This window comes from Trachurus japonicus, chromosome 14 (genome assembly GCF_045865225.1).
Source record: "Trachurus japonicus isolate A0001 chromosome 14, Traja_1.0".
NCBI classification, from domain to species: Eukaryota; Metazoa; Chordata; class Actinopteri; order Carangiformes; family Carangidae; genus Trachurus; species Trachurus japonicus.
In genome coordinates this window covers 2,951,910-2,965,049 of record NC_140920.1, presented here as the reverse complement: position 1 = coordinate 2,965,049, position 13,140 = coordinate 2,951,910, and the positions used below count along the sequence as shown (strand labels likewise).

The 13,140-nt window shown below is 39.8% G+C and overlaps 2 protein-coding genes across 2 annotated transcripts in view; both read left to right on the top strand.

Annotated features, from left to right (window-relative positions):
- Nucleotides 1–832: 832 nt before the first annotated feature.
- The window catches only part of bbx (BBX high mobility group box domain containing), a 47,185-nt gene continuing 34,877 nt past the window's right edge, over nucleotides 833–13,140 (top strand). Inside the window, exon 1 of the mRNA XM_085797037.1 lies at nucleotides 833–855. The gene's annotated coding sequence lies outside the window, so the exon portion shown is untranslated. The remainder of the gene's footprint in view (nucleotides 856–13,140) is intronic.
- On the top strand, nucleotides 7,446–12,775 carry LOC146974029 (uncharacterized). Its single transcript, XM_085796766.1, has 5 exons — nucleotides 7,446–7,485; nucleotides 11,374–11,709; nucleotides 11,888–12,041; nucleotides 12,132–12,256; nucleotides 12,363–12,775. The coding sequence occupies exons 2-5, from the start codon at nucleotides 11,416–11,418 to the stop codon at nucleotides 12,693–12,695; spliced, it is 906 nt and encodes a 301-aa protein (XP_085652892.1). The 5' UTR covers nucleotides 7,446–7,485; nucleotides 11,374–11,415; the 3' UTR covers nucleotides 12,696–12,775.

Sequence of the window (13,140 nt, the reverse complement as noted above, 5' to 3'; positions counted from 1 at the left end):
TCATCATTCACAATTCGCAAGACAACAGGTCAGTTCATAAAATTAGTGCATAGAGAATAAATAATAAAAACAATGACAATAAATAGCCCATTGTAATAATAAAAACGCAGGATTGCAGTGGAAAGTGCAAGTGCATGTATGTATAGCCTACATATGTCCTGTCTTGTGTTTTTAACTGGACCCAGAGTCTGTACAAATAAACTATCTATCTATCTATCTATCTATCTATCTATCTATCTATCTATCTATCTATCTATCTATCTATCTATGTGGAACATCAATCCCCTTGTTCTACTATTTCTCCCTCCCCTCCCCAGACATATTCAGTTCATCAGCCGACTTATACACAAAAAAAACCCATCAAAAACATGAACGTATCAAAGTAACAAGGACAGTTACCATTTAAGTAGTAAAACATCTCCTTCCCTTTCTCTTTCTAAGATCCCTGAAGTCCTCACGATGAAACTACAATAGCGCACCAGGAAATAGCTGAAGGTGTGTGTGTTTGCGCTCCTTACGCCTGACACACACACTCCAACTATAGTTTATATCGGCGATATATATTTTTAGTTTTATTTAGGCCCCTTAAACTCCCCACACACGTGTCCCCAACATCAAATTTGATGACGTTACACTAATCTCCAAAACATTATAATATAACGCGGCCTGTGATTGGACGCGGCGCGCTGTCCATCACCGCGGCTCGTCCACTCACACGCAGCATTACATGGCGGTGGATGTGTTCACTGTGGAGCTACTGTACAGTATGCTGCTACTGCTGCACAAGTGTTGGGACATTTCACGGTTAAAGGTTTTAAGGGAAGATTTTTAACTCCGTGACGTCACCGCGGACAGGTACGTGCCGTAGAAACACAGTTATGACGCGCACAAACACAACAGGAAGCTTATTATTATTATAATTATAATAACATAACAAGTATCATAGGCAGCAGCAGCAGCCCTAAGTCACTGAACTGAGATAGATTGAACCCGGAGGTCTCACTATAGTAAGTCGTTATCAGGTGGAGGTTTTTTGTGTGTGTGTGATGTAGTAGCCCCCTTTCCTCTGACCTTTGTCTGTTGTTGGAGAGATAAAAGTTAAGTCTGGGATGTTAATACAGGTACAGGCCAGTCAGTCACTCAGTCAGTCACTAGTCAGTCCGGCACTTTGCAATGCAGACCGGGGGAGGGGAGGGGAGGGATATCAGGGCTGAACACAGAGAAATGAAATGTTCCCCCACCAGACCAGAGAGGAAAACGAAAGTGGTTTCTATCCCATCGTATGACTGAACAAGTCTGTATTTCGGCCAGAATTAACGCAATGTTGTGTTATTTTTCTTGTGTGTGTGGGTCGGGGTCGTTGAACGTACGTGTCGCCTTCGTGTGACAGTCAGTCAGTAGGCTATAACATTCATCATCTGACTGGTGGTGGTGGTGGAAGTGCTGCTGCGTTTCTGTAGCCTACCACCACACCACCACACTGGCAACAACAACACACTGTCACACAGAGGAGACTTCCGGTTGAAACTATGAACATAAAAGTTTTTTTTTTTTTTTTAGCTGAATCGATAGGACGGTGGTGTTAATGAATAATACTAACTCCAAGTCCAACATGTGTGTTTGAATTATACAAAAGATGAAAACAACATTAAGAATAAAACAACGGGCCCTTATTGGCTTCTGGTATGAATGAATGAATTGAATTTTATTATATTATTGTGTCATGCACAGGGCCGTTGCTAGGAATTCTGGGGCCCCTGAAAGAGTACTAAAGTGGGCCCCTGACTTTTCCACTTTTTTTCTTAAACTATCATTTTTTATATAGCCTACTTTGTTTTAAAGCAGAAGTAAGCGATATTTTTGTGTTAATATAAGTCTTAAATAGTTCTATCTTCCGACAGCAATCACTTACACAGAGTGTTTGGACCGAAACACGGGTCTGTCAGTCACTCTGCTCTGCTCTGAGCCCAGGAGAAAACTTTTCTCGTATCCTACAAGTTTTATCCAATGAGGAGAGAGAACGGCATAAAGGGGCAGTCCTCTCTGTGTGTGCAGCCAAGGGATGCGCCTGAATGTGGTGACGTAGGGACGAGGACCAATAGATCCATGACGAGGGCGGGGGCTGCTAACTCCATCGGCTGACAAGAAGTTATGGTGCGTTCAAGGCAACCCGTAACTCGTGTTTTTCCGACCTGTGAAGTCATACCAGTTTGATCTGGTACGACTTCACGGGTCGGAAGTTACGAGTGGCCGTTATAGTGACTTTCACGGGCAATAGGTCAGAAAAACACGAGTTACGGGTTGCCTGGAGAGCTACAAAGTCATAAGCCGTGACTTGAAGCCGTAACTTACGGTTTCGAAAGCCTGCCTGGAACGCAGCATTAGCCAAAACGACCGGATCGCTTACTTCTGCTTTAAGGCAAGTTAAAGCAGAAGTAAGTGATATATTTGTGTTAATATAAGTCTTAAATAGTTGTATCTTCCGACAGCAATCACTTACAGTGTTTGGTCTGAAACACGGGTCTGTCAGTCCCTCTGCTCTGCTCTGAGCCGAAGAGAAAACATTTATCGTATCCTACAGTTTTTATCCAATGAGGAGAGAGAACGGCATGCAGGGCTGTGTGTGCAGCCAAGGGACGCCGTGAATGTGGCGACGTAGGGACGAGGACTGTTATGGTGCGTTCAAGGAAACTCGTATTTTTCCGACCGTGAAGTCGTACCAGTTCGATCTGGTACGAGTTCACCGGTCGGAAGTTACGAGTGGCCGTTATAGTGACTTTCACCGGTAAAACAGGTCGGAAAAACACGAGTGGGTTGCCTGGAACGCTACAAAGTCGTAAGTTGTGACTTGAAGCTGTAATTTACGATTTCAAAAGCCTGCCTGGAACGCAGCATTAGCGAAAACGACCGGACCACTTACTTCTGCTTTAAGATTCCTTTATTTGTCCCACAGTGGGGACATTTACATTTGTGCAGCAGCAGCAGCAGCAGCAAATAGCAACAGGATAAAAGAGAAAAAACAGAATGAAACAAGAGGAATATAAACATCACACAACAATAATTTATAGAAGAAAAAAAAAGTTTGATGCTAATGCAGCATTATTATGAGTATTAGTCAGGGTCTTATGCAGAATAATTCAGTCATACAAAGATTAGACTACTGGGGTTTTTTGTGGGCCCCACTGGGTGCTGGGCCCCTAGAGTTATCATCACCTTTCTCCCCTATACAACGGCCCTGGTCATGCATACATTTTTTTCGTATGCTTATAAGACACCAAGAAAACAAACCAGGACCAGAGCACGTCATCAATACATCAAATAAATAAGAAAACAAATAACAAATCAATCAATCAATCAATCAATCAATCAATCAATCAATCAAAATTTATTAGCACCTTACAAAGCAAATATATGCTGTTCAAAGTGCTTTACATTTTGATTGAAAAAGTAGGATATGAAGTGAAACAAGAAGAATGAGGTGGAGACTAATGCACGACAATATGAAATATGAAAAACAATAAGAAAAACTAAAATAGAATAAAATGCAGGATAGAAATATTGAACAAAATATGCATGCAAAAGAAAGATAATATTGGAGAGAAGAAAGTCATAAAATACCGAAAAGTCTGTAAAACTGTAGAATAGAATAAAATAACTGAGACTATAACATAAAAGCCAGATTAAAGAGACGTTTGAAAGTGTCAATGTTTAACTCCTCTCAGATCCTCCGGCAGCTGATCCACAGTTTTGGGTCATAGTGGCTGAAAGCAACTTCACCAAAGATTTAGTTAAAACAGCCTGATCCTCATCAATCAGATCATCTTTGGGGTTCAAAACCAAAAAAAACAAACAAAAGAAAACAATACCAAGCTTTAAAGGAATTCATCAGAGATTAATTAAACTACTTTTCCCTGTCTTCTTCTCCAAGCTTTAGAGATAAAACTAGCAGTCTCTCAAACACACTGAAATTAAACAATTATTCCAGTTTTTGCCCAGTTTATCAAAAATATTGCTCCTGGTTTCTGGGCATGTAATGTAACATTAATTTCTATGTAGTCTAACAATGGAAGATGTTATTTTATGTTTGTTTGAGTTTGTTATTTTGAAAAAAAAAAGGGAGTGACACGCACATCCCAAAAAACATACAATAGGGTGCTGGATCAAAAAAAGAAAGAAAAAAAACTATACAAAAGACTTACAAAAAGATCCGCACACCATGGAGCTCCCATTTAAAATATTTATTAAACAGTGTGTAATCTTTAAATATCCCTCCCTGTAATTAGAGTGAAGCGATACAGCTGTGGAAAAAATTAAACAATACAGGGAAACGACAAAGTAAAGTAAATATAGAACGTCTCTGGAAACTATGTGTTGAGCTAGCACATGTATAAAGAGTCATAACATATACATGAGAATCCTATATACATATTGGTGTCCCTCTACATACAAAACTACCCACTGTTCACATACAGAAATAGTGCACAGGTTTAACAAAAAAAATAAAGATACAACAGAGAAATAACTTTACATTTGTATCATTGGGCCGTCATACTGTACTACCTAACTAGAGAGTTTGTTATTTTATCACAATGTCTCTCTTATATTATTTGCTATACCTGCCCGTATAATTCATTTGACGCCTTATTCAATTTTTATTTTGCTTTTTTTTTTTTCAATTCAATTCAAATTCAAAGAACTTTAGGAAGTTCATCTGCGGAGAGCAACAGTGCATATTAACAAAATAAATACAAATGTTAAAAAGAGAGAAAAGCTGTTCAATAATCTGATGGATGAAGTTACAGAGCTTTTCCTTGATGTGTTTTTGTTTTACTCTTTTAAAACCACACGAGTTTGTCATGTCGTGTTAACTTGTGTTTCTCTTATATCCTTATCCAACATACTGTATGTAGTTAGTTCGTAGCAATCAGAACCTAAACCTGATTGCATTGACGTTCAAATGTGTTTTTGAACTTTCATAGTATTACTGATCAACTTAAAAGTTGTTGTTTTTGGTATTTGTTAGATGCTTTATTAATGTAGGTTTGCATTGTGGACTCTTGAAACAAAACATTGAAGCATAATGTAATGTATTGAGACCCACCATGTATTAAATACTAATATAACTTTACAATTACTATCATGGCAGAGCTAATAAACACAGGATATTTTATCATACATAATCAGGGCCGTTGCTAGGAATTCTGGGCCCCCTTAAAGAATACTAAAGTGGGCCCCTCCCCCTAACTTTTCCTTTTTTTCCCTTAGACTACTATGTATTATCGTTTTTTATTTTAGCCTTCTTTGTTTTGATGCTAATGCATTACACTGCAAAAACTCAAGTATCTTAGCAAGAATATTTGTCTTATTTCTAGTCAAAATGTAATTTCTAGTCAAAACAAATCTCATTCTACTTAAAGGGATAGTTCAACATTTTGGCAAATTGGCCCATTGCCATAATCGCTATAGTCATAGCAGTAGGTTCGTTACCTTTAATTGTCGGTGTAAGCTGTTTTTAGAACGGAGGAGTGGAGCGGCAGGCTGCTCAGAGCTACGCTATGGAGGCTAAGGGAATTTCTTGGTTTCCCTCATCAAACTCATCAAATACACAATCCAACAACTCCAAAAGGCTGTCGTGGACAAGTTGTGAGCTGCACAATCACCACGCTATGAGATAATAATGGAACGTTACGAGACGGAGCTGTTTTAGACGTAAATTCATGCAAAACCGCTGATGCGTGTTGCGTTCAGGGACAGTTTTTCAGCAAGCAGACTCTGTATTTACCCTGTATTTACCTCGAAAACGGCTCAGTTTCGTAACGTTCCATTATTATCTCATAGCGTGGTGATTGTGCAGGTCACAACTTGTCCATCAGAGTGTTTTGGAGTTGTTGGATTTTGTATTTGATGAGTTTGATGAGGGAAACCAAGAAATTCCATTAGCCTCCACAGCGTAGCTCTGAGCAGCTCACGACTCTGCTCCGCCGTTCTAAAAATAGCTTACACCGACAAATAAAGGTAACGAACCTACTGCTATGACTATAGCGATTATGGCAATGGGCCAATTTGCAAAGAACGTGGTAGGAGCGCACACCAAAATTGAAGAGGAGCTGACAGCCGGAACAAAAACAGTGAAGGAAGAGAAAAAAAAATGGGCCAATTTGCCAAAATGTTGAACTATCCCTTTAAAATAAGACTCATCATATTAAAAGCAGCTTGTTTTTAGACACTTTTTACTTCTTTCAAGCATATTTTCACTTGGAATAAGTAGAAAAAATCTGATAGTGGAGCAAGTTTTTCTTCCTTATTACAAGCACAAAAAACTTACTTTCACTGGCAGATTTTTCTATTTATTGTGAATTTAAGTGAAAATGATCTAAAAACAAGTTAATTTTTAGGTAATGAGTCTTATGTTAAATGGAAAGAGATTAGTTTTGACTAGAAATGAGACATTTGGACAAGAAATAAGACAAATATTCTTGGAAAGATGTTGAGTTTTTACAGTGTACTATGAGTATTAGTCAGGGTCTTTACGCAGAATAAATCAGTCATACAAAGATTAGACTACTGGGGTTTTTTATGGGCCCCACTGGGCGCTGGGCCCCTAGAATTATCATCACCTTTCTCCCCTATACAACGGCCCTGTATATAATCCACATACTCTCCTTTATACTATAGTGTTGTAGTCAAGACCACCTAACCCGAGACCGAGTCAAGACCAAGACCAAGGGGGGACGAGACCAAGTCCAAGATCGAGTGCAAAACCAATGCGAGACTTTAAAAGTGAAATAAGTCACCGCTCATCCGTAGGCAGGATTCTTCTGAACTTAGACACTCAACAAACAAAACCAAACCAGCAATCGCACACTCAACGCTGTGCATGCATATATCAATTTCTTTCTGCAGAAATACATTTGAGCGTTGAGTGTGCGATTGCTGGTTTTGTTTGTCGAAGACCATTACTTTATTCAGTACCAGTACTCATAGTATGTAGCTTGATATTTACAATTTTCCTCATAGATAGATAGATAGATGAATTTATTTGTCCTTTACAGGAAAATTGTTTTCACCATGAACGGCCTCAAGAAGTGCAGACAGGTCAGGGAAAATGACCACAGGAGGATGTCCTTAACCATATTACATTCATTTACATACACCCACGGATACATAGGAACATAAAACATGAAACCCCACACCCTACCTACACTCTTAGAAAGAATGTGTTGTTTTCTTACACAATTAATGTGTAGAAAGCCAAATAACACATGTTGCGTCAATTTCTGCACATAATGTGTTGCATGCTGTAACCTCTACAACACAAAGACATGTGTTAACATCATTGGCCAATCACAACACGCCTACGTCATCAAACCAGTTACCCGTCTGACCGCTCGCCCCCCCCCCGCCCCCACCCATCGACGACATTTTACGTGCAGCAGGCAGCAGCGAGCCATCGGCAGGACCGTGACAGGCACAGCCGACGGACAGGTAACGTTAAATTGGATGATTTTCTGTGTTTTAAATGTTTTAATTATATGCGAATGAGGTTAGAATGTGGAAAATCAAATCAATAGTTAGACTTCCCCCGACTTTTAACGTAAATTTGCGGTTTGCAACGAGGTTTCTACCGCTTTGTCACAGGTGACGTTAGCTTGGCAGTTATTTTCTCTAACCGAATGCTTTGATGGTGATACTGGTTCACATTCACGGTCACTTCGAACGGTTAGATTAAAGCTAAATGGTTGGCTGACGAGATATTTTCATTCAAACTCGAGCTAAGGAGGAGGTGTTGGGTTGAAGCGGTCTAATTAATGTCGAAAGCCACCTCAGGCACCAAAAAGCCACAGAGCTAACTAGCATTTGAAGTGGATAAATGCTAATTGCTTAGCATTAGCTGTGTGAGCACCCCTAAAATTGATTTTAATATAGATTCTATAGACGGTAAAGTGGGAGTGAGGCTCTCTTTTTTCCCCCGCTAATGATAATGTACTCGCTAACTTAATTGGTAGCGTGACCAGCCAGTTTGAGTTGAGGCCTTTACGTAGCTTATGAAGCTATCAAGCTAATTTTTGCAAAGTCATGGCCAGACATAATGCGACCCAACGTTAATGCATTGGTTGTGTTTGCTGCTCCCTGAAAAGCCACCTAATGTTTAAAATGCTAGTGAAACGGATTAAGTCTATTACAAAGTCACTGTAATGAATTAGAGCATTTTATTGTCGATTTGTCTTTGGAAGTTTAAGCTAAATAGGGCGCAACGTCTTTTTCCCGCTGGGACGGTTAGGGGCGGTTTGAGCCGGTTTGAGCTAGTTTTGAAAATTCTCCGCCAGAAGTTTCCCCCACTTAACAATATTACACGAATGATTTTCTACATTATCAGATACAATTGCTGTTGTGTTAAATTTAGTAAGTGAGTCACAGATCATTATTAATTTTTGGGGGGTCACAGAAATTATTCATGTTGTAGAATTTGAAAAAAGGCCGGTGCTTTTGATAATGTACTGTTGTGGTTGACTATGTAGAATATTTATCAAAAGCTATATTGTTTTAAAAATAATACATCCACCGGGCGTTTTGAGGGGTACAGAATGAAAGTAGTGCTTTTCCATAAAAAAAATTTTTTTGTCTGAAATAATGTTTTTTAAAAAATTTGACGGGCTCGACCATGATTCTCTGTCACGTTCTGTTTACATTCGCCACCGAACTTTTTTTTTTTTTTTTCAACTTGACAGAGCAGTGACAGCGGAGGCTCTGAGCGCAGGTTTGGTTTTCAGCAGCGGTGTGGAAGGCAGAGAGCCTCCACTCTCCCCGTAACAAGCTAAAAGTCATTTATTATGCTGTTAATGACGGTAAAAGTGAAACTATGATGATAATTTCCTGCATAGTTCTCCTCCTCTGCTGTCCTCTGATCGGAATGGAGTCACTAGCAACGGCCCGTTTTACATAGCAACGGTCTGGCGTTCTGTTGTTCTGGTAATCCTACATAGTCAACCTTAGTACAAAGAGGAACATAAATATTTTACAAACGACTGCTCTATAAAGATATCGTATTAAAAAAAAAGATTCTTTTGTACAGATCTTTCAGTCAACCTCAGTTTAAAAAAAGAAAAATCAAAACTACTATTACTACTACTATTTTTTCAGTAACGTTAGTGTTTAGGCTAATATTTTTGTTTGCATGTAGTTAAGCTTGTGCTTTAAAAGGCAGAAAATGGCTGATTTTCACTATTTTAAAAAAGATGAGAGGTGGGAGATTTTTTACATGGTGTCAGACCATTGTATTATGTCAGGGATTTGTAACAAAACTGATTTTAGCATACATTTTTGTCCTGCATATCAAATTGCAGGGCTATAGTAAAAAAAACAAAAAAACAAATAAAAACAGTCATTCTGCAATCACAGTGGCTTCTCCTCTTAAAAAAAAGGTGTAAAAAAAAAAAAAATTGTTTTTACCCTCCATCATCAGATGGGCTATTAAGGCTACTTACTAACCAGTCTGGAAACATACTATGTATTTGTAGCTCTTTCAATGGGCTTTTATATAGAGGTCGTAGACTTGATCAGTGTGTGAATATTTGGTAAGTTTTGATAAGAACTGGGGTTTACTACAAGATCTGTGCAGAAAAATCTGAAATAAATATATTTATCAAATATATATTTCAGGCCAGTTGTAACTATTCAGTTGGTCCTTACATTTGTACTAACCCCCCCCCCCCCCGCTGTCTTCCCCTCTTTCCCTCGTTCTTTTTCCTCTTCAGCCAAAATGGAGGTGATCGAAAAAAACCAGCCACCAGACCCGAGGCCACCAGACCCTAGGCCACCAGACCCGAGGCCACCAGACCCGAGGCCACCAGACCCGAGGCCACCAGACCCGAGGCCACCAGACCCGAGGCCACCAGACCCGAGGCCACCAGACCCTAGGCCACCAGACCCGAGGCCACCAGACCCTAGGCCACCAGTCAAAGTGCTAGTTACATTGTATGGAGATGGCATTGAAAAATGCAAAAAAGTTTTTTCTGTTAACAGTGCGGCCCAGCTGTTAAAGGCGTGCCATTCAGAGTTTCCTCAACCTATGGAACTACAAAGATTTCTTCACTACAATAGTGATTTCAAAGATTACATTGACTGTGACAGTAGCATAGAAATGAAGGATTATGACAGATTCCAAGTATGGGTATCGACAGTGATACATTTGGAATTGGTGGAGTGTGCAGCACCACATGCTGACGGTGAAAATGTGAGTATTTCTCATCTCATACGACAGCAAATTTTAGAACATTCCTGTTGACACAACATTCTAGATAAATAGATAGACCTTTTTCTTAATGGATATATTCATTTGACATGGGGTTAACACAGGTCCAACCAGGGAATATAGTGATGCCAGTAAGCTATCATGCACAATAGCAGCAGTGTTTGGCATGAATGGAACATAATCTTCATCAGTATGATTAACATTGGTGTTTTATTGTCCAAACGCTTGTTGGGTCAAAGGTATATTGTTGCCCACGTTTGTCACCAATTAGGCCTGTCACAATTAAGTAATTGCCTGATATTATTTTTGCTTGATTGTCAAAATTGTTTACATTCATCTTTATAAAAGCAGTTGAGTGAAACTAACAAATGTCATGTTTTCATCACTTTACATATTGCTTCCTACAGTTTTAGGTTTGACTTGTGGTCTTTTAATGACAGCATACCCCTCCCCAACCACGCCTCATCAACTTCCTAAGGGGCATGTTTGTTCTTGTGTTTTTATAGAAGGACCAGTTGGATCAGCTCAAGTCTCTTATTGAAAAGAAGGCTCAAGGCATCCTCAAAGAATATGAGCAGACAGGAACACTGTCCACCAGCACCAGAATAAAGCTCGTCAACATAAGTGTCAGTGACCTTGTTGAGAAACATGGCTTGTAAGTTATAGTTCATTCTTTTTATGTAGATTAGATTCCTGTTTTGTCTTTGTTTCAGGTGTGTGCTCAGGTACATGTAAAAACTCTATTTGATCATCTGTACATGAAATATCTTAGTAAATGTCCAGTGGTGCTGGGCATGTCATTTAATCATTTGTTTTGCTCCATAGTTATCCCTCTGGACCACAGAAACTGCTTTTGGCAAAATTGTTGATGACACTCTTCCCTTCGCTGAAAGTGATGGTCTCTGGAAAGGGTGAAGGATTTGTAAGTATTTATTCAAAAGTGACGAAGTATAATCTCTCATGTGTTTCCTCTATGGTGGCTTAGGTCAGTTAGTATTTATTTTCTGCTTTGTAGCTTCACTACATGACAAACACTTTGGATTTCTTGTTTGTGTAAGGGAATCTCACAGTAGATGGCCCTGAGTACTCATTTGTCTTGAAACGTATATACTTTTTTACAGGAGCATTTCTATGACCCTTTGTCACATACGGGATTCATAGAGATGAGGCTACGAAATATCAGACGGAGCCTAGAAGAGGGCCAGCGACGCTACCACAAGAGAAAATGGGCGTGCAGTGCAGCATTAGCGCAGCCATCTACAGCACAACCAGACGAAGACCTTAGTGAATGGTTGTTTGTCATCAAAAGGATGAAGCCATCACCAGAGAACATGGGACGAATAAAGACTGCAATGGAAAAAACTTTCAGCCATCGCAGGAACTGGATCAGCACCCAGTCTCCAACTGTTGCAGACATTATCCAAGAGTACCCTCGTTTCATAGACATTCCGAGTCTGGTGAGTCTTTTGTTTACTTGTGTATTTACTGATACGTGCTTGTTTTGTTTTTTCTGATCGTTTGCTTTTCTTGTAAATCATACATACAACAATATTAAAAAGGGTTAGATATTAGATAAATAAATCTGATTCACAAGAGTTGTGACACTCTTCCTTTTTTTCTTGTTTCCTCTGCCAGCTGGATGCAGAGTTTGCTAAAATGTTTGATGGGAAGGCAGAGCTCTTTATTAGGAGGTGGGAGTCATCATTTGTCCCCAAACTAAGGAAAATTGCTGCGCTGGAGAAAGGAGTCGTGTCTTCCTTACTTGAGCAGGATGGAGACCAGAATGATGGTAAACAATTTGCATTTTATCATGCTTTGCTCCTAGTTTTTTCTGTAAACATAATTTTGACAAAACCATTTGCTTGTGTCATTCAAATAGATCAAGTATGCTACAGTACATTACAGATGTTGACCCACCTGCTTCCACCAACTGCATCAGGAAGGGGATCATCAACCCGTTGCAGTGTGAAGTCGGCCATTTCTTTCCTCATCAACTTTGTGCCAGTACGTTGTATATGTGTGCAACATAAAAGCACATAACAAATAGGCTCTAGCTCAGGATGATGTCTATAATACATTTGTAATTTTTTTTTCTCTTTCTTTCTTACAGCATGGGACTGGCATCCCCGCCCTTTGCAGTTTTGATGAAGAATCTTCAAGGACACAGCCAGAGCTCGTCTGCATTGGCCAACTGACAGACACAGCGCGGCAGTACGTCATTGTTTCGAGAAACGACAGTGTCACAATTCCTCTTCGCGATGACAACCTGACGTGCGCTTTGGACAAGCTGTTCAAGTTTTTTTGGGTATGCAACGCATCCTATCCCACTCAGCTTGCATCCATTTTCATTTTTTTCGAACACATTTATGACATACCAGTATCAAACAACGTCAGACGGTCTAAAGTGATGGAGCTGCTGGGAAAACTTCAGGCTTTAGCTTAAAAATTCCAGTGTGTATCTTTGCCCAGTGTGTAAGAAGCCAGTTCTTGGTGAGACAAGGAAACTTCGCTGGCATCTCCGTGTAGTGCATTCGTTTTCTGACGGTCAGAACTGTACCCTTGTCTGCAGTCAAAATGGCTGCCAGCGTACTTATCATAATCTTAATTCATTCTCAAGGCATCTTTCCAGAGAGCATTCATCTGGGGACACAAGCAGTCTGTCTGATCACACTTCAGATCACAATTCAGCATCCAACACTGAAGAAACTGTTCTCATACCAGACACTGCAGTATCTGATGGGGCTACTAATGAGGAGTCAGACATGTCTCCATCTGAATACAAAGGCCCTCCACTAAGTAGCTATGCAGCTACCTTTGTGGCTCAAATGTACTCAGCCTCAAATGCAACTTTAAGTGATGTTCACAGGAGTGTAACTTGCACTAAAGAA

Coding starts and splice junctions, on each gene's coding strand:
- LOC146974029 (XM_085796766.1), top strand. CDS start 11,416: ATGAGGCTACGAAATATCAGACGGAGCCTAGAAGAGGGCCAGCGACGC. Junction 11,710..11,887: donor TCATAGACATTCCGAGTCTG/GTGAGTCTTTTG, acceptor TTCCTCTGCCAG/CTGGATGCAGAGTTTGCTAA. Junction 12,042..12,131: donor GGATGGAGACCAGAATGATG/GTAAACAATTTG, acceptor TCATTCAAATAG/ATCAAGTATGCTACAGTACA.